Source organism: Choloepus didactylus, chromosome X (genome assembly GCF_015220235.1).
Source record: "Choloepus didactylus isolate mChoDid1 chromosome X, mChoDid1.pri, whole genome shotgun sequence".
Classification (NCBI taxonomy): domain Eukaryota; kingdom Metazoa; phylum Chordata; class Mammalia; order Pilosa; family Megalonychidae; genus Choloepus; species Choloepus didactylus.
Genome location: NC_051334.1, coordinates 29,079,073 through 29,101,348, shown reverse-complemented (window position 1 = coordinate 29,101,348; position 22,276 = coordinate 29,079,073). Strand labels below are relative to the sequence as shown.

At 36.6% G+C, this 22,276-nt stretch overlaps 1 protein-coding gene across 1 annotated transcript in view; it reads right to left on the bottom strand.

Annotated features, from left to right (window-relative positions):
- Positions 1 to 349: 349 nt before the first annotated feature.
- The window catches only part of IL1RAPL1 (interleukin 1 receptor accessory protein like 1), a 1,449,662-nt gene continuing 1,427,735 nt past the window's right edge, over positions 350 to 22,276 (bottom strand). Inside the window, exons 9-11 of the mRNA XM_037821603.1 lie at positions 15,749 to 15,892; positions 1,521 to 1,691; positions 350 to 1,068 (exon numbers count right to left, since the gene is read on the bottom strand). Of these exons, the coding sequence (XP_037677531.1) occupies positions 350 to 1,068; positions 1,521 to 1,691; positions 15,749 to 15,892 (1,034 nt within the window). The remainder of the gene's footprint in view (positions 1,069 to 1,520; positions 1,692 to 15,748; positions 15,893 to 22,276) is intronic.

Here is a 22,276-nt window from a genome sequence, read left to right as displayed (position 1 = left end):
ATAAAACCAAGAAAAAGAAATAAGAAACCCATTCTAAGACTAAACTCATGAAGCAAAAAAGGGTTGTCTATCTATACATCAGTCTCTTCTTTAAAAAAATGTAAATATACAAATTCCAATGACATATAAAACAAAGTCAAAAAATGTAATGGTAAGAGACATGGTAAAACAGGAAGACACTGATGCTACAAAGAAATTGCAAAAAACATATGTACAAGACCCTGTTTTTCCTCGTGTTCTAGAGATTGTAATGCATGTTTTTAACAGCAGCAGTCGAGGATTTAGTTCCAGGCACTGGACTGCAGACTCCACTCAAGCTTTAAGGGACGGGGTGTCCCTTGCTTTTCTGTCACCAAATCACGCTGGAGATACTGGTTTCCCTTGGCAACAGCGGCAGGATGGCACTGTTTGTGTGGGCCTCGTCTGGATTCTGCTCCCTGCTGGATTTTGTCTGTGGCCGCTGCCCGTTGATGAGTGTCATAGGGATGTTACAGTAGGTATGCTGATTTCCTATGGAGGTAAGAGGCAGGGTGCCAGTAGGAGGTACATCATACTCATAGCTTCGGTAGTAGTGTTTCTGACGCATTTGTGAATGGTACGTATTGTGAAAGGTGGAACGCAGATCTGGATGGGCAGTGGCTAGAGCTGTAGAGGTAGCCGCAGCCATGGAAATGGCCGAGACAGTCTGCAGCTCCCCGAAAGGCCCCTGCTCGCTGACGTCTAAAGCCTGCTCATGTGTAATGGGTTCTATCCTCTTAAAAGGCATTTCGTACTGTAAACGTTTCCAGAACTTAGAGTTCAACTTGTTGCATTTGGGTCCATGCCATTTAATAACCGTCAGGAGCTTGATGGTGTGCTTGAGGGCCTCTACCTCCTGGTAGTTCATAATTCCTTGTAGTTCGCTGCATTCGATCAGTATCACTTTAATTTCTCCAGTCACAAGCATGTTTCGAAGTCTGGTCTCCAGTTCAAAGATGCTCCAGCCCCTTCTAACTACGTAATTTGGGGTCATGACGATAATCAGCCGCTTGCTTTGATCTACACATCTTGCCACATCTTCAATGTATGCTACAAAAGAGAAAAGGTTTTGTCAGAATGAGTGAATTAAACGTTTGGTCCAGAAAGCCCCAGTAGAATCTCTTTCACACATTAATTGAGAGTTGTTGTTTGTTGGGTAATGTCTTGAGAAGAAGAAAAATAGCCAATGATTACTTGGAATAGAGTTTGGGCATTGCTCTTCCCAATGTTAGAAATATTGTCCCCTGGTACAAATCTCTCATTTGTTTTCTTTAAATATCATGGCTTATACAATGAACTGTATATGGAGAGAATGATGGAAGTAGCTCCTCAGATGTTTAAATTTCTTATGAACACATAAAGACATTTCTTTCTTCAGAAATTAACGGATACAATTTTTGAAGAACCAAAAATTAAAATAAAAGACGTTCTGCCTTAAAAAGTAATGATTACACAAACACATACATGAATATGCAAACTCTCAAATAAAAATATGAACTTACTTCCAGTTGGGATTAAATCTCTATCTGGTATAAACAACTTATACCCATAATGCTTTTCAAGCATATCAGGAAGGATTTCAAGGGCAAAGCGTTCTTCTTCCCCAGTCTCTTGATTCCACTGGTCAGGATCCACTTTGGTGTATGATAAGTAGGCATCATAATCTTTATTGTCTGTCAGAAACATTACAGAGTTAAGCTGAAGTCACTATCTTACAATGAAAACAATAGTACACGAAAACATTCACTTTTTTTTTCCCAAAAACATCTCCAAATATCCTTCAGTACTTTTCATGAAGATTCCAGTAATGCCAAAGACTCTGGAACTAATTTGGGAGCATAAGGAGTCACATTTTAATTTTTGTTGTTGTTGGGAAAACAGTTCAGAGAAAAATTAATGAAAAGAGCAATAAAATGTTAACTTCTAGCATTTTCAATGCACAGATCATAGAGAATCTTGACTGCTTATAAAAGCAACATGTTTGGATAATATGCCTTTACTCTATCTTGTAGTCATCTAATCCCATCTTTGGTCATTTTTTTTATCCTGTTGAAAAAGAGAGAGAGAGAAAAAAAATGCACCTGATTTGATTGTGGAGGAATGATTTTTAGATTGTTCTCACTGTGCTAATTTTCTTTTGGGGAGGAAGAAAAAACAAATTTGGAATAATTCATTTTTTACCAGGACCCAGTTCTTGGATGTTGGCACTAAGAATTTTATTAAACTGAATGAGTATAGAAAAGAACATACTGTTTTCACTGGTCCCTATCTTACACATAAGATATTGTCAATTTTTTTTCATCATACTAATCAGTTTAATCATAAAAATTAAAATGTACAATATAAATGAAAGAAACAATACTCAAATCTGATTTTCTTTACTCACTCTTCTTTTTTACAAGGGAATTCTCCAAATATTTGAGGACTACTATCATGCTTTTTATATTAATTTTTTTAAAAATAAACATCCCTATTTCCTCATTTGTTGTTTTTAAGAAAAAGAATCATCTATCCTCCAGGTAGTCTCTCATTTGTCAATGTCCTTTTTAAAACGTGATATCAGGATTCATAGCTCACTTCAATTCTACATACTCTCAATATGATGCATTTACAAATATCAATATCCTTAGCTCCCTCTTGTGCTTCCCTGATGATCATCAGTGTACTCAATTATTTGAACAAGTTGAATGGAAACATTCATAAATTTTGGAATAAAATGAACTCTACATTTGACATGGAATTTAAAACTTTAGGGTACAAACAACAAAGATAGAGGGACAATCTTGACTGTTGCAGTGAGTGGTTTTGGCTCCCTCCTTTTGATTTCAGAAGCACCAAAGCGCTCTTCCTGAGATCCATATTTCTGTGTTCATTCTAGTAGCCTGATAACCCTAAGTTGCCTAGAAGTCATTCTGATTATAATTTGTCAGGGCAAACAGCTACCCATACCTAAAGTTAACACAGGTATATAAGAAGCTAACAACTCCACTACAGGATCCTTGGAAGAAAACCTTTAGCTATTGAAGATTTTTTTTTTTAAGTTTAGAAAATAATAATCATTTTAATTTATTATATTTTTTGTATGTTCTTTATTTTTTGACAAGGATAGAGTTGTACACATTGTCAATAAAATCCAAATTTCACCAAAAAGAATAATTATATTTGCTGTATCAAGGCTCCATCCATATCCCAGAAGACAGTCTATAGGTCCCATTTTGTTGAGTAGGACATCATAGAAAATAGCACACAACAAAACTACTAAGTAATATCAGTTAATATTTAATTAAAATATTCATTCATTGTGTATTCATATGCATTACCTATGAAATATATTTCTTTCAATATTGGTCAGTAGCTTCTGGTCTAGTAGGAGATGCAGAAAAATCAACAGTCCATTTCTAGGGGATAAATGCATTGCCAGTAGCAGTACAGGGGTCATGGTGCAAAGGGAAAGTTCCTTAAGCCAGATTGTGGATTGTAGAATTATGTCATGCACATCCTATTTTCTTCCTGAGAAACCATTCTCTTTCATTTTGCCACAAAGTACTATAAAATGTTGATGTTCCCCCAAATCAGGGGCATGTAATGACTAGATCCTCACTCATTGTCCTTTGTCTTCTCTAGGCTTAAAAATATTTAAAAACCAGATCAAAGCAAACATCAATATATACAGAGCACTTATGAATCAGAACTGATATAAACAACTGGTGCTTCCATACTGGTAAGTTCCAGCTAGATATCACCTTTGCTTACATGACACTGTCTTCTTTTGGTGCCCCCTGCCTCTTCCATTCACAACCTCTCTTCCAACCCATAACTGCTGTCATTCCTTAAGACTCTTTTCCATGGCCTGCTCCATTTTTCTTTCAGCCCACTTTCCCTTAAAAAGTCTCCTTTTCTCCCATGACATCAACAATCATGTCTGTGTAGATGTCTCCCTAATTTAGAGTTCCAATCTTGTACTCTTTCTCCTGAACTACAAAAAGTCCTCCCATTCCCTCCAGTTCCCTGTACCCCTCAATTTGGATGTTTGGCATGCACCTCACACTCAACATGTGTACAACACAACAAGCTTGCCATCTCAAGCTGCTATGACCTCTCCTTTTTTTCCGTTTTAATTTTAATAATGCAACAATCTCACTTTAGTCTCCAAACTTCTGATGCATGTTCCACTTATCCCTCTTCTTTACCAATAATCTCATAGCCATTCATTCGTAAAATTCCTTTAGATTCTATTTCCATAATATGCTTTCTTTTCTCAATTCCCCATTCTCATTCAGGCCCTAGTAACTTTTCAGCTGTTAAAATCATCTTCTACCTGATCTTTCCTCTCCAGTCCCTTTTCCTTCTAGCCCATTCTATAGAGTGTCACCAAATTTATCTTTCCAAACATCACCACTGATCATGTCATATGGTGACTCCTAAAATATCAATGGCTACCCACTGTCTAAATAACCAGCAGCTAAATCTGTAGTTTGCTTCCTTTGAGGTGGAGTTTGATTTCCCTTAGTCTGAATGATCTCTTTTCTCATTTATTTTATTACTGTGTTCACATATCATCTTCTCTCTTAGACTACAAGATCCTTGCCTGAGATATGGGATTAGGACTTAGTAGATGCTCAAAAAGATATTCTGAATAAATCAGTGAATGGTTTTTCATTTTGGCACCACATAACTCACATCCTAAAGCCAGTCTGGGGATTTTCTCGAGACCCAGGCCGTTTCCTACTAGAGACGGCTTTGGAGATATAGATTCCATGCTGCCCGGATTCCTGAAGGAATCACTAAGAACAGTAGTGTAAGGGTTTAGCAAAGCTCCTTTGGAAGGGTCTTGAACTGTAGTTTTTCAATGTGACTCAAAGGAAGATCTTAGAGTCCTTATAAACTCCTCTAGGAAAGTGGTTCTCAGACTTGAGCCTGCATCAGAATCATCAGGAGGGCTTGTTAAAACACAGAGTGCTGGACCCCACCCCCAGACTTTCTGATTTTGTAGATCTGGTGTAGGTCCTGAGAATTTGCATTTATAGCAAGTTCCCAGGAGAAGCTGTTGCTTCTGTCCAAGGGACCACACAGAGAACCTCTGCTCTAGGACAGGGTCTACGCATCCAGAGGTCTCAATGGGATCAAAAAGCTGTAGTCAGCTGCCAGGTAATTGACCAGAGCATAAAGAAAGTTAAACCTTGAAGTCTCAGCTCCATTATAAATGATCCTGATGCTTGGAGGGCATATCCCACTATGTTGAGAGCTCATAATAAAATAGCTGAAAATCCCCATTTTCATCCAAAAAAAAAAAAAAAGAAAGAAAAAGAGAGAGAGAGATCCTTGCCTAGACAAACATATGCAATAATCATATTAACCTTAAGGAACTGGTGCCTCAATGCAGTTTTCCATCTCTTTATACCATCTGGATGACTTTATAGCATTTAAGCTAGTATCTCCCAGAGAAAATGGAGTTGCTCACATGCAGATTATCCTGGTAGTTAATGTGGCTCCAAAGCCCCTTGTGAGCATTTGCAGCAACATCTTCAAATTAATGGGGCACTTGATTGATAGCTAACTCCTCTCTTCCACCAGAGTCTATGTCAGAACAGTAATGGGCTAGGCATTTATTTACCAATAGAACAAACCCCTGATTTGAAAGTTGTCAGACTGCAAGCACAGTTCTGTGTACCTTACTAGATACAGCATGTTTTCTGACTCAAAATCAGATGGATTCTAAGGTTTCTTCTCTTTTCCCAATTTTCAGCTGAATTAAGTACTAATATGCACCTTGGTTAATACTCTAAGACAGTTTTTGATACCTGTTTAAGAACATGCATTGACAAATATTAATGTATATGAGTTTCATGTGACCGGTGAAGCTTTTGAAAGGGTGGATTTTTTGGTAACCACAGAAAAAGCAAAATTTTATTAATATTTTCAAAGGATAAGTCCATGATCATTTAAATTCAGTTTAGGTTTTTGAACAATTTAAATGTAGTCAGGCCTAACAGGGTAGTAGAAGAGTCTATTTTTTATTCTGAACCTTATTCTCTAAATCTTATTTTCTGTAGTTTAAGCCCTTGAGTGTAAGCCTGTCCACTGTGGAGATGGAAAACAGCTGGCTTACAAACTCTTTGTAATAGTTCTTCATAATCTCAAAGATGGTCATTAAGTTACCCTTTTCAAGACCTTCTTATAAATCAAGAGATTCTGGCTGAGAGGGCCCCTCCCCCAAATAACAAAAACAAACTAAATCAATCAGTAAACTAATTATTCTGTTACTTGAAGCCAAGCAACTGATCCAGCATATTTTTCTCCTTAAATTGACCAAATTAACTGGCTTTGGTGTTCTGTAAAAATATTTTTGAGGGGAAAAAAAGAAGTTTGGACTCTGGAGAGAAAATAAAGAAATAAAAGCATAAATTTAAAATATTATTAAGAAATTTTCATGGGGGGAGGAGAATATGGAACTGTGTATCAGGAATGAATAAAAGGGTTTGGAAAGGTGATAACTTTTTATTTCTCTTTGAAAAATGGAAGGGTGTTAGCCACATACTCTTTGGAAGCATTGGGAAGCCAAGGATGCATGGATTTTCTTTAGAACAGCACAGTTTTTAAAAAAATGTAGGTTGAATACTCCCTTCTCAAAATGGAGAATGTTATATCTGGGCTAGGAAAGATAATTATTGACATTATAAATGGCTTGAAATTAACATTCAGGTCTTTGGGAATTTTTGACCTTTAAACATGTATTCAATAGTTGGCAAATGGCCATTTTTTAATTTTTTATTCTCAAATATTATAAGTCACAAAAGTTAAATTGACTAGTGACAGAGGCTATCATTCAGCAAATGGGTTACCAAAATGAGAATGGAGGAGAGCTCAAAGATGAATTGTGTACCTCGCCTTATAGAATGATTTTGTATGTTTGATGTGGCATATTAGCACAGAAAAGTGTGATTAAAAATTAGCATTGACATAATTTGAATAAGTAAGAGCTTTCAAAAAGTAAGCAACATTTATTTTTCATGTCTCAGATTTATTGTTGTAGGGTTTTTCACATTTCCAAGATATAGATTTTTTCAAATAAAAAACCTTGCAGAAAATGGATGGAGGTGGCCCAAGGGTCCATCGACTGATGAGTGGATGGGTGAACTATGATGTATACGTACGATGGAATATTGTGCAGCTGTAGGAAGGAATGAAGAGTCGTGATGCATGCGACGATGTGGGTGAACCTTGAGGATATTATGTTGAGTGAAATAAGCCAGAAACAAAAGGACAAATAGTGTATGGGCTCACTAATATGAACTAACTATAATGAGCAAACTCTGGGAGTTAAATTTGAGAGCATAGGTTATCAAGAGATAGAAAGAGGGTAGAGATTGGGGAATTGATGCTTAAGGAAGATAGAATGCTTAATAAGGTTGATTGTAAAGGTTCGGAAACAGATAGCAAAAAACTGTGTAATGGTAGCACAATACTGTAAGCTGAGTGTATGGTTGAGAGAGGAAGGCTAGAGTCATGTATGTCACCAGAAGGAAAGCTAGAGGATAAAAACTGGGACTATATAACTTAGCGAAACCTAGAGTAGATGATGATGGTGGTTAATTGTAAAATACAAGAAAGTTCTTAAATGAACTAAAACAAACATAAAAAAAAAAACTTGCAGAGATAAAACATATCTCTGAATAAATAGTCATTAGGTATATAATCTTAATATTTTGATTTTGCAATTATTGAATGTAATTATCATAATAAATTTCACTTGTCATTTCAATTCTGCCATAGTCACCTCTGGCAATTGTAGTCTAATATAAAGCCGCTTGAATTTTACACTTCAAAATTTTTACAATATTGTTCTAGATTACAAATTTTGCCATTTGGTATCCTTCTGGACTATTTGAATCCATCGGGTCTCAAACACTTAAATGTGGTATTAATGAAAATATTTATAGTGTGATATAGTGGAGAAAATAGCAGCCGAGTTCAAATTCTGACTGTCATTACTTGTTATTTAACTTATTTGAGCCTAAGTTTCCTGATTTATAAAATAGCACTTCCTGAAGAAGTTCAGGATTAAATGAGTCCCCACCATATAGCAATGCCTGGCCCAAAGGAGACATTCAATAGATATATTTCCTTCCCTTGCATGAGTAAGAGGGCTGTGGACAGTGTAAACGGCAAAAGTCTTAAAGAGGTAAGAGGTAGTAGAGTGGTAAAGAGAGCACAGGATTTGGAATAAGAAGGCTTTCGTTCATATCACTTCACAGCTTATGACCGTGGGCAAGTCATATAGCAAAAACAACTTTAGATCTCTCCTTCTGGAATTCAAAAACTCATTCTAGGTGTTCCTGGCATATCCAAGGTTTCTAATCATTACAGAAAAAAAGTATACCCTATTGGATAGCTAAAGGAGTTACAGAAGTACTGTGTTTCACTGATGGTCATGAGATCAATAATTTCTGAAACTGAATAGTGAGTGACCTTGTAATTGAAGGAGAAAGAAAACTAAATTCTGTGGTCTAACATCGCATAAACACCAGTTCTCTCCATATGCCTGAAAGGGAAATGATGTTCACATTTTCCAGGGGTGGAAAGGGGTAGAGATTATAAAAGACTGCTCTAACTCATTTTGTCCAATACCTGTCATACTTCCCAAAGTAAGAGTAGCAAACCTCTCTTTTTTTTATCTTTAAAACAGGAGTAGTGTTAGTGATTGTAGGATTCTTATAAGCTTGCCCTGCCATCATTATGGGTCAACACACTCTTTACACCCCACAGTCAGGAAGATAAGAAAACACTTTGCACTCTGAGAAAAACAAACAAATATAAAGCAGAATCACCCTATCTAGTACTAGTTCCCCCAAATAAATGGAGCCTTAAGCCTGTTCCCATAAGCTATTCCCTAATTAAAACTTATGCTGTTCTGTATTGACATCTCACTAATAAGATAATCATATAAGAAAGCTACCATTTTTCCCTATTAAGACTATTTGTAACTTTGTAACCTTATTTTTCTTTAAATACCTGCTATATTTTTTATTTGGAAAGCCAGTTCTAAATTCTGGACATCCTTGCAAAATTCTGCAAGTAATAATTCCTTTCTTAATGATTCCGTCTTTGAGCCTTTCTTTCACAGAAATAAATAAATGAGATGAAGTATATTGAATGCTTAGCAGAATGTTCTAAAAGTGGTAATCATTCACTAAATGTTAAGCAGTAATGAAAATCATGTTAATAATAATGACTGTGAAAGCTCATTCAAATGTGTAACCAGAAGAAACCAGTAGGTTTGCAGGAATTGATAGCTGGACTTGGGTATGTAAGAAGGGAAAGCAATATACTAAAGATGGCTAAATTAACTTTATATTTTTTTCTTTTTTAAAAAATTTGTTTAGGGCTATATTATAGTAGATCAGGGGATTGTTATATATGCCATATCGTGATTTTTTTCTTGATTTGGCCCTTTTCTAATGACATCATTGTGGACAACATAGGAAGATGTTGACTTCATAGCATTGTAACCAATATTCCTGGGTTGGTTACACAGCTGTGATCAAGAGTATGGATCTGTAGATTTATGTGAACTTGGAGGAGGTCTCTTATAATGCACGGCAAGAATGGATTAACCGGAACCATATGTCTAATATTGTAATGGATGAAGATACAGGAAGCATGACAAACAGACTAGGCTTCCTTGTGAGAGTGTGAGCTCTCTGTCCCTTTACATATTTGATTCAGGCTAGACATTGCCTACTTGGGCTCACCAGAGAGAAGGTTCTAGAATAGGTAAATGATATATCTTTATTCCTGATCAAAACTAGATGCTTCATTAATTAACACAATGTTAGAAATGGGTTTTCATTGCTAAAATTAGTGGCTCTTGAAAATGGTTTATTCATGATGAAATCAGTGCTAGTCAAGACATATACATTAGGTAACAATTTAGAGACACACCTCTCACCTGCAAAAATCTAGGGGTGGGGCAGTAGCATGCCTCCTTGAGAGATACTGTTCTTAGCTTGATTCCAAAATAGTGCTGTGCCCTGATGAAGAATATACTTGGTTGCCATTAAATGGTTGGCCAATTCCTGCCACTGGAATATTGTCCTATTTGCCTTAGGGGATATTTTCTTGTAAGGTTTTGTTGGAGCACACACACATATACAAAAGGACAGAGTTGGATCTTTCTCAAGTGTAAAGGATGGGTTGTGGACTTTTGTTAAATAAATGTATACACAGCAGAATTTGGTCCAAAGCTTTTTTTCATTATATCCTGGAATCAAGATAGTGGGGGAATAGCTAAGCTTCTCCTTTCCCTAACATTGTGGATACTTCATTTACTCAAAAGAAACTGAGAATTATGCATGACTACATTGTTTTAGGTCAGTTCACAACAGCTGTGTTCTTCCAAAGACCACCATCTTATTATAACTGGTACTCTGCATGGTCAGGTTCCATAGGGGCAGCAAGCTGGAAAAGTAAGTTGGGCCATTTTTTGACAGCATTTGTTTTCTGAGCTAAAAAGCCTGGACTTGCTCTGGACATGCTCTGGTAGCAACATGGAGACATTTTCTTTTTAAAGAATCATACTACATTTGTAATTAGAAAGAGAATTCCAGCAGAGTGTGGAGGATAAAATGGAGGGATAGGGAAGCAGGCAAGAAGATGGGTGGGAGGCTTGAACCAGACAGTTGCAATGAAAATGGGGAAAGTGTGTTTTCAAGAGATATTGAGAGATACCATTGACCCACCTTGATGGCTAATTGGAGATGGCAGGTGAGGAGAAAGCAAATCCAATGGGATAGAGGATGATAAAAGGAACTGAGGTATAAAATGGTGGAGGACAAGGAACGAGTGAGGGGTGGTTGGATTTATAAGCTGGGTTCGGGATATCTGATCAGTGGAAATAACCAATAGATTACTAGAAAAGTGATACTAAAACAAGAGAACTGGGAACAGGAGATTTAGATCTAGGAATTATTTGTATATAAATACAATTGAAGATAGGGTAGTAAATGTGAATTCAAAAGGGGGGTTGTACTGGTTTGTATATATTATGTCCCCCAGAAAAAGTCATGTTCTTTGATGCAATCTTATGGGGGCAGACATATTAGTGGGGATTAAGTTGGAACGTTTGAATTCGGTTGTTTGAATGGAAATGTGCCCCACCCAACTGTGGGTGATGACTCTGATTGGATAATTTCCATGTAGGTGTTGCTCCACCCGGGTGGGTCTAAATTAAATCACTGGAGCCATATAAATGAGCTGACAAACAGAAGGAACTCAGTGCAGCTGAGAGTGACATTTTGAAGAGGAGCTACAGCCAAGAGGGACACTTTGAAGAAAGCACAGGAGCTGAGAGAGGAGCTTCAGCTTACAGAGACATTTTGAAGACGGCCGTTGAAAGCAGACTCTTGCTCCGGAGAAGCTGAGAGGACAAATACCCCAAGTGCAACTAAGAGTGACATTTTTGAGGAACTGCAGCCTAGAGGGGAACATCCTGGGAGAAAGTCATGTTGAAACTAGAACTTTGGAGCAGACGCCAGCCACGTGCCTTCCCAGCTAACAGAGGTTTTCCAGGCGCCATTGGCCATCCTCCAGTGAAGGTACCTGATTGTTGATGCGTTACTGTGGACACTTTATGGCCTTAAGACTGTAACTGTGTAACCAAATAAACCCCCTTTTATAAAAGCCAATCCAGCCTGCTCTCATATGTTCAGAAGACAGAGCAATAGATGATGGATGATAGACAGGGTGGGAAGGAGGGAGGGAGGGAGGGAGGGAAAGAAAGAAATGGTGGTGTGACAGGATGTTAAAGTTGGTGGATAGGGGTATTGGAGGAGGGGGGTCGGGGTATGCTAGAGTTCTGTGTATGTATGGGTTATGTATTGTTTTTGCAACTGTTCCTGTAAGTTTGAATTTATTTCAAAATAAAATTTAAAAAAAAAAGCCAACCCATTTCTGGTGTTTTGCATTCTGGCAGCATTAGCAAACTAGAACAGGGGTGTTATGGAATTAGAAGAGAAGTGCAGAAGTCTGAACCCAGGGGAAACAATAAAATATAAGGTTATGTAGGGATGTGAACATAGCAAGAGAGCAAAACATCTACATGTACTATCTTGGAAAAATAGAATCCTTCTGATGTAGAACTGATATAGCCAGTTAAACCCACTGTAATGATTTGAAAGGAAGTGACTAGAAGTGTCCCTGATGCCAAATACCTTGTCTATCAGTCTGATACAATGGCTGAAATTTTGGGGATTTGAAGTCATTTAGATCTCAGTTTAAATTGTCTTATTAGTTGTGTGACTCTAAGTATCAAAAAATAGTCAACACAGCACCTGTTATTTAATACATATTCAATAAGTGGTCAATGAGTCTTTTATTCATATTATCATAAGTAGGACAGTACCATAGTAGGACATTCCTTCACAATATTGGCCAAACTTTCTTTTTCTGTTCTTTGCAACATTCTTTGCCTTTCCTTAGTTCTAAGAGTATTTTGCAATGATGGCCAAGAATAAAGTCATTGCTTGTCTTTAACTTTGACTTTTCATCTTTTTTCAAAACCAAGCCAAGAATTTGAAAAGTATGGCTTTTCTTTTTTAATAGCCACCTCTTTTTTGGAGGAAAAGACTTGTGGGAGATCTAGGAAGAAGGGGGGATTTGACGATGTCAGAGAAGGTTTCCACCACTGGAAGAGTAGATAATTTTTCAACCATCATAGCATGTGTAGAAGGTTCTAAGGGGGATGTGACTAAGGTTTAGAGGCTGCCTGTATTTCTGACAAGAGGCCGTTAGGGCCTCAGGGAGGAGAAGGAGATGATAGATGCTCCTATGGGTTGAGGTAGAATCTGAGATGCAGAGATATGTGTCAACATTTTCCCAGGAAAGAGCTTGGAAAACTGTAAGCTTTGTACAGAAATCCTTCACCCAACACTGGGCAGGAGGCAATGGGTGCAGGAGGTGTTTTGTTTTGTTTTGTTTATGGTAGGGTGGGTATGAGTGTAGAAGAGTTTGTGGTGCTAGAAACTCAGGTAAAAATCTCTAAAATTCCCAATGGAGAAGATTCTGGACAAGTGTGTGAACTTTGTCACTGGAGGCCATAGCAGGGATCTTGGTCTTGAACAACTGGTGTCCAATGATCAGGTAATCAGAACTCAAGTGAGAATGGGGTGGCAGATTCACCAGATGCCTTTCTCCCTTACTAGAAAGCTAGCTATGAGTTCCCTAGAAACATTTCATGGAGGAAATGGGAAAGAGAAAGGAAATAAAAGATTGCAAATTTCAACTGAATGTTCACCCAAAAGAAGCTGAAGTCCAAACTAGAAGTTACTGAGTTATCCTGGAGTGGCAAGCTTATATGTTTTCTGCCTTCTGTGGAAATGGGAACTGAAGAGCCATGCTGAATGACTTTTAGAGCATTAGAAAATTAATGGAAGTTGCATTTATGCACACCTACTTTTGTTAAGATAAGGATTTTAAATCTGCTACATTATTATTATTATTATTATTATTATTATTATTGTAGTATGGTTCTGATGAGCATTTCTGCAGGATAGAGAAGAGTTTAGGATGGGGTCCAGTACCACTGATTCAGCAGGAGCATGACTGCTTTAATATAGGAAGGTTGCACATGTGATTACACTTACAGTAAGAAATCCTTTACAGAAACCCATTTGAAAAATCACTGTTTTGGCAGGCTCTGCTTGATATTTTAGAGGAATTATTTGTACTTTAACATTATCCAGTTGATAATTATTAAGTTTGTTACCTTGGTTTTCTTTGGGCCTGATGCATTCACAGTGGCATCTCATGGAAAGCCCTAGTAGTTAAATCCCGGATTATGTTCAACATGGCCCTAAGGATACGATTCTAACAATTCGTAAAGTATTTGTTAACTAAATTGGCTCTCTGAGATAACTTTTTCAAACTTTAGATATGATTTCTTACTGTTTGTTTTATTTTCTTACTTAAAATAATTTAGATAAAGTGAGGTTCCCGCAGTTACAGATTAGCAATGAAATCAAGTAAGGTTATCCAAGTAACTTAATGAAGTGTTCACAATTAGCAGGACCCCCCAAAAGAAACTTCATTCAGCTGCATATGGTTCATATTTTTATTATATTCCAGCATCTTCTACCATTGAGAACATAACAGATAAAAGCTGCACTGAAAATTGATGGCTTGGGTAAAATAACTCATTATTCAGAACACAAAATAAACTTATTCAAAACAGGGTTGATTAGATAAAATGAGACTTGTGGAGGTTATCTGCTTTTTCAAATCTCTTCTACTGTGCTAACTGTGCAAACGACAGCAGTTTGTTAGATTGTACTGAACATACTACCTTTTTACCACATAAAAATAACAGGGATTCGGTGTTCAATAAAATAAAAGCTCTGGAAATAGACCTAAATTCAAATCCTATCTTGACCACTTAATACCTGTGTTATCTTCTTGAGTAAGTTATTTAACCTCTGGAAGCCTCCATTGCCTTATCAGTAAAATGGAGATTATAACACTGACCTCAGAATTTTTGTGAGGCTTAGCAAGAATGATTTTAAGAATGTCTAACTCTCTGCTTGGTGCTCATGCAACAATATTCTGACACAGACAATTTTCTCATATCTCTTTGAAACAGGAGCAAAAAAAAAATAATATTTTGTATGAATAAGCAAGAAAGTTAGAAACAAAGAATAGGCATATCAGCACTTAAAAATAAAAAAAATAAAAACTGTTGCCACAGCTCTGACGTCACCCTAATGGGAACAGGAGAGGGGTATAAAGAGAGGAGTATAGGGAGCTAAAAAAATGGCTCCTCTTCACAAATCTGCCAATTTACATTTCTGCCTGTGGGTTTATTCCAGAGGAATTGCTCCACCACCCTTTGCACTATTTAGTGCAAAACTGACAGTTGGTGAAAAAAAAGTTTCTATACGTGACTGAGAAACTTTTGCCATCTGCACTATTCAGCGTCAGTTTGCATATGCTTGCAAGTTTATGTTATGTATGAATCACTTTCAAATGACCAAAAAGGAAAAAAAAAAAAAAAACTTAAGTACTCTAATGGGTGGTTTAGGGAGCTTGTATACATATTCATATCTGACCAGAGGTAAATAATAATTATGATACCCATGAAAACAATGTTTACTTGTCCAATTTGAATAAAAATATTAGATTTATTCTTATGGAACAATGACCTTCTGTACTTTTCTCTCTGTCCGTCTACACTTGGAATAAAATTAGCCAATCTAAAAATAGCTAGATAAACAGGATTGAAAAGATTGCCGGAGGAAGTCTAAAATACTGGGTATATTTTACTATCACTGATCAGTCTAAACAAGGAACAAATTGAGATTCACTTCAAACATAATTAAAAGAGACACTCCTTACCTATAGAGAAGTAAAGCTGGCCTTTAAGTGCTGATTACAAAGGTGAGAGAAAACGAACCCGCTGACGGCATTACAATCGCAGTTTAGAATTTGCCAGTGCCGTTTGGAATACAATTCTAAGAGGGGTAGGTGTCGCTTTACAATTTTTAGAGGAAAATATCTATTGGCTCCAAAGAGAACCCATATAATTCTCAATAAAAGATGAATTTATTTACAAACTGAACAATTGAAAGATTTTAAGAACTGCTGCCAATGGTTATGTAGGTAACTTTTCTTTCCCCTCAATAAAGGCAGGGAACAAAGAATAATATTCAGAAAGAGCAATAAAAGAGGGAACCTGTCTTACCTCCATCCAGCTCCTCAGCTCCAAAATGATTCCTGTAGAAGAGCATGATTTCTATCTTGTAACACTTGTAGATGGTCACCAAACAAACAAGCAGCAAAAGGATAGCACCAAGCCCTCCAGCAAGTTCCACTGTGTACATTAGCTCTGAAAAAAAAATCATGAGATAGAATTATACTATTGAAAATCATAAATTCAATTTGGTTTGACAGTTTGTGGATGAGACCAGATGTGGGTGAAGGGTTAACACAACCCTTTCCTTTCCTGCGTGAGAATCTGACCTTTGGGTAACTTTCTAGCTCTCTTCCCTTAATATAACACATAAGGTTGCATGTGGTAACTGTTGCTAAGCAACATTGCTTATGGTAAAAATGACCCTTGATTTGTAGATTGTATCTGGACTGAGAAAATTATAAATACCTGACTGAAAATTACACTTTGGGGCTTGCCTGAGTACAGTAATTCTTGTTATAAACATATCCCCTGTGGGGATCCTGGAAGCTATACTTGGGGTTGATAAAAGAAATACTGGTTCCTTTGGATATGAGGTTTTTAAACCAGGAAGGCTTCTGCACTCACCCACTGTGAATCTTGATCTCTTCCCACCTGAGCTGTCACCTGGAGACTGGGGCAGAGAGGTGAAAGGGGCAAACAGAAGCATCCCTGAAGAGCAGTGTGGACCCCCGCATAGACTTATGGTGACTGCTTACACCAAACAGGATACCTAATGCGCTCTGCTGGCGAACAATGGCTCCCGTCCTATATAGACTAGTGTCAAAGTGGCCTTACCGTAGTCTTTGAGGCTGAATGCTTAATTGGACTTAAGAAGGCGGCCCCCTAGTGGGTGTCACACAGTAATATGTTGGCAGTTGTGCCAGTTTGAATGTATTGTGTCCCCCAAATGCCATTATCTTTGTAGTCTTGTGTGGGGCAGAAGTTTTGGTGTTGGTTGGATTTGCTTGGAATGTGCCCCACCCAGCTGTGGGTGATAATTTTGATGGGATGTTCCCATGGAGGCCTGGCCCCGCCCATTCAGGGTGGGCCTTGATCGGTGGAGCTATATAAATGAGCTGACTCGGGGGGAGGGAAGAGAGTGCAGCTGGGAGTGATGTTTTGAAGAGGAGCAAGCTTGCTAGAGAGGAACGTCCTGGGAGAAAGCCGTTTTGAGGCCGGAGCTTTGGAGCAGACGCCAGCTGCCTTCCTAGCTAACAGAGGTTTTCCGGACGCCATTGGCCATCCTCCGGTGAGGGTACCCGATTGCTGAGGTGTTACCTTGGATGCTTTGTGGCCTTAAGACTGTAACTGTGTAGTGAAATAAACCCCCGTTTTATAAAAGCCTATCCATCTCTGGTGTTTTGCATTCTCCAGCATTAGCAAACTAGGACAGCAGTATTTTCCTTTCCCAAAGGTTTTTTTTTTTTATTCTTTTTTTTTATTTCCCCTTTTACTAGGCATGTTACTACATTCTATCCAGAAGAGGAATTTTTCTGCTCCTGTATACAATTTCTACTTTTACTATTGAATCAGGCAACTTTGGGGATAAAATATTCACTTCTTTTTTCTCCTTTAGAGCTCATGAACATTGTAACAAAATCAAGGCTACTGGTATTTAGACATTAAGGGTCCATGTACAGATTTTGAAACTCACTTTAACCTGTGTAGGCATTTTGTCCTTGATCATCATTTTCCATTTTTTTTTTTTTACTGATGGGTAGCCACTGTTCTCTACAGTTGACAACTACCTTGAAAAGTCCTAGTTTCCTTAATTAATGTAAAATACAAATATTTCTGAAATTATAGCTCTAAAATTATGGCACTTCTGATTCTGTCATTTAGAATGCACCAGCAGTTTATCTATTTTATTTTTTAACACCAGCCAACAAAGGCTTAGACAGACAACTTGAAAATAATCTATGGTTTTACAATAACAACTACTCTCATGTTACAAAATCGCTCCTGACTTCTCTTCAAGGGGTGAAGTTATCAGGGGAGCAATGCAGTGCCAACAATAAATAATCTGAAAAGCAGGGCCAACATTTTCTCGGAAGAACATTTGCGAGTGTGTGCATGATATCACTTTTTCTGTGATAATTACAGAAAAAAAAATCTCAGTGCTATTTATTATCTAATCCTTCATTTTGAATTCAACAGTTTAATTAAAATAAACACATATAACTACTCTTTAATCAAATGTATTTTCTGTGCTTATTAAAATTAAATGGGAAATAGAAGAAAATCTTATTAAAAGTGACTGAATTTTATGAATTTAAGAAAGAAAAATAAAGTGAGGTATTAAATCTTCTAGGTCCAAGTAAATTAATATGAAGTGTGAAATACTGAAAAATACCTCCAGGAAAATTTTTTTTGCATTTATAAATATCAGACAGCTTTATCTACTGAACTTTATGAGGGGTTACACAAAAAAGTACTACAAAAGTACCAGGGGTAAAACACACAAGGCTTTTTAGTATATTATTTTCCCACTTCTATGTGAACAGAAAAGATAAATGGGTATATAATACTGTGGGTTCTATTGAGTCTTGTTCTTTCAGAATATAAGTTAAACTCTACCACACACAGAAGGCTGAATATAATATTAAATTATGCCCAGAGGTGATTTATACACCAGAAAATCTGACTTAAAATATACTGGATATGATGGGAAAGATTAGCATATGACCATGGCTTCTTTTAAAATTCATTCTGGGTTCTAATTTAGTGCATTATACACTTGGAATTTACCACTATAAAATTTCTTGCATAAGAAAAGAAATGAAAAAAATCAAGAATGCTTAATTTCAACCTGCAAGCATTTCTAGTGGTAGAGCACTGGAATATTCTTGACAGTTTCTAATAAAGTTAAACATAAATATATTCTATTAATAGCAATTCTACTCCTGGGTATTTATCCAAGAAAAATATAAGCAGATATCCACAAGAAGACTGGTACGAGAATACTCAGAGTGGTCTTATTCATAGTAACCACAATTGGAAAGAATCTGAACATCCATCATCATCACAAGAACAAGCTGCCGCATGTCTATACAATAGAATATATTCAGCAATAAAATGAATAAACTACTGGTATATACAACATGCATGAATCTCATAAAAATTATGTTAGATGAAGGAAGCCAGACATACAGTGATTCTTTCTGTATGATTCTATTTAAATGAATTCCAAGAACAGGCCAAAACAATCCTTAGCAATAAAAATCAGAAAATGGTTGCTTTTTGGATGGGTCAAGGGCAAATGTATTGGAAAGGTGCAAGAGGGAACTTTCTGGGGTGACGGAAGCCTTTTGTATCTTGTTCGGGGTGTGGTTACACACCATGCCAAAACTCATCGAACTGAACACTTGAGATCTATGCATTTTATTTTCTGTTCATCGTACCTCAATGTTTTAAAAACTTGATTTTTTAAAAAAAGCCATTGTAAGTTCCAACTCAAGGCCTATGTGGGGAGAAGCTCTAAAGAAAGCTGGGAGTTAGGAACAGCTGCCCAGGTAGGGAATGACTCTTCTCTGATGCCCTCAAGCACACCCTTTGCTTACCTCAAGTGCCTGTATCTCTTCAAATAGTTTTAATTTAGGAAAGTTGAAACAATCAAAAACTATGCCTGAACATAGTCCTATTAATACAACAAACGGAACTCTCATTTTCTTTGGATGGTATTTATAATTCTGGTCTGTATACATGTTTTTTTTTTTTTTTTTTTTTTTTGCTGTTGTGTTTTGCTTTACTTTTAAAAGTTGAATATGTTTAAATTAGAGACAAATTGTACTAAAGTAGGTCCTTGTTCTTTTTAGAGATGTAATTGTCCAAATGTGAATCATTCTCATTTCTAGATGTCATGAGCCATTTAAGAAATTGTATACATTATCTAGAATACTCCATTTACTTGGCCAACCAATAGTATTGTCTGAAATGTAACGAGAAAAGGAAAGCAGGGTTGATGTAGCTTAGGAAATAGTCTTGTATCACTTGAATACCTCCTTTAAGCTGTAAACATTTGAAAAGTTATATATACCAACATAGAGCATAGGCAATAAGCAAGAATGTCTTTTGAGTCATATGATAGTCATTTACTAATAATAGGGATAGCAAAAATTGATCCAAAGGAGCTAATCTATCCTGAAAATAGCTCAGATTTCTCCCCAGATGACATGCAGAGACATGGTGTTGTCATAACGTCCTTGGAGGTCCTTTCCCCACAGTACACACACCAGGGCCTGGTCCTCAATTACTGCAGTATTTTTATGCAAGAATGTAGTATACACACCTACATATTATAAATGTTTGCGGGTTAAATATTTTTTTCATTTGATTTAAGCTATTCACATTGGTTTCTATAGCATGTGTAAACGCTCTCAAAGAAAATGTTGCATTCGATTTAGTCTCCACATTCATTTGCTCCAAGTCAGACACATTCATTAATTTAAGTGCCACCTATTATTGCGTATTCATTGGGTCAGGACAAAATTACTACGGGTTAAATTCTGTCTCAGTGAAAAGAAATGATTTGGGCCCACTACTGTATTTTATCTTTCCATTACAATGCGAATGGTGTTGCCCCAGCAAATGTCATTTTCCCTTTGAAATGGAATCTGCTTTTGGGCTCTAGTTCAAATTGCCTGGAGTGGCAGTATTTAAAAAATAAAAAGACTCCATTTCAGCACAATTCAACATCAGAGGACAGAAAAAGAAAGTGCAGAACTTTTAAATCTGTTTAGCCTTTGTGTTATTTTGTTAAAATGATACACTTTGCCCCCTTTAAGGGACTGAGACTGAATACTGAAAATTGTAAAGCAAAATTGCTACGCAAAACCTAAGGGAAACTGGCATTTGGTTAAACACAACAAATGAACAAGTGCCAAAGAGTTACATTTAAGGGCACCAGCAGTCATTTAGTTACAGGCAATTAACAATAGTCCTTGGAAAGTTCCAGTATGGGCTAAGGGAAAACACATTGATTATTGCTGCAGTACTAGACTGCTTTTGGAATAAATTGCTTCAATTTAAAACTAGATTTGCTACAAGCATTTTGAGCAATGACTACAATTTTTTTCTTATCAAGACAGTTGTACTAAGCAACCTTTTAAAAGAAACAGCTAATTAAAATAAAACACATGCCATCTCTTAGTACATTGGGTTACATTGCAAATAATAAATGCATTTGTTTTACACTAATCTTGCTGCAATTACCTGTCGCTTGGGATCCTTTTTGAAAAAATTTTCCTGTACCTGGTGCTGTTGTTTGCTAACTTTTTCTGCTAGATACCTCTGAAGAGGTAAAAATTTTAACAAAGTAAATAAAAGTTCAAGTGTATTTAAAACTCTTCACTTAGAATACATATATGTATAATCTTGTCTAAAGTATAACTGAAGATTTTAGCTGGCTTATTCTTATATAGTTCATCCTAAAATTGGCTCATCCATTATATAAAGTCCTTTGAAATGTTCTGCTCTGATTTATATGCAGTAAAATGCAAGTTTGTGGGGGAAATGCATGATAGACAATATAATGATCCCAGTTTATTCATTAGTTTCACCAAGTACATTTCTTCCTCTCTCATTGTATTATAAAGAGCTAAACTTTATAAGGATTTATCCATCCACATAAATTCATATGCATATTTATTTCTCTGGAGCAGTATAACTTATTTGTTCCTGGCAGGAGGATAATTATGCTCAGCCTACAAAGATATTCAACTCAATTCTACAATACATCAGCGCAATTTAGAAGCAGTTATAATTGTTTTTATTTTTTGGTAACATTAAGAAGCTGAATTGCTATTTGCATAGCAAGAAAATGTTTGGGGAAGGTATAAACTAGTATGTAAGGACAGCAGTTTTGTGCTTGCAAAAGTCCTTTTTGGAACAAGGCAGAGTACACCAAAATAGTAATAATAGTAGTAATAATAATAATAATAATAATAATAGTCCCTGAATGTAGCAGTTTGAGCTATGTGACCAAACATTTGTACAAAAGTTTAGCTTCAATGTAGTATATTTTGCCATTTTGGAAAGAGATTTTCAGCCAAAGCAGCAAATTAACTTTTACTTACTGCCAATCAAGAATGCAAATATGATCATTGGCTAGGACCCACCATTCGGGCCCAGTTAGACTAAGCATCTCACAAGCCCTTAGAACTTAACTGTTACATGTTAATGAACTATTAAAAATGAAAAATGAAATGAAAGACTAGAGGAAAAAAATGCATCATTCACTACAGTTTGTTAGAGCCCAGCCCTGCAATGTGTTTTTCCTCTTCCCAACCAGGTAGTGTTAAATTTTCCTTTTTCCTTTGGAGAAGGGATTATTCACAAGAGATGTCTATTAAAAGAGAAGTTAAAGTGAATAATGACAGTAATTGAATAAAACAAGAATCCATGAATTCATATTAATTATAAGCAAATAAATAAATAAAAGTAGAAAGCTGTCCCTTAGGGTAGGATGCCAACTGGTAAATGTAGAAGAAATAATAGAGTTGGAAATCACCATTTTTAGCCATTATCACCATAACTGAT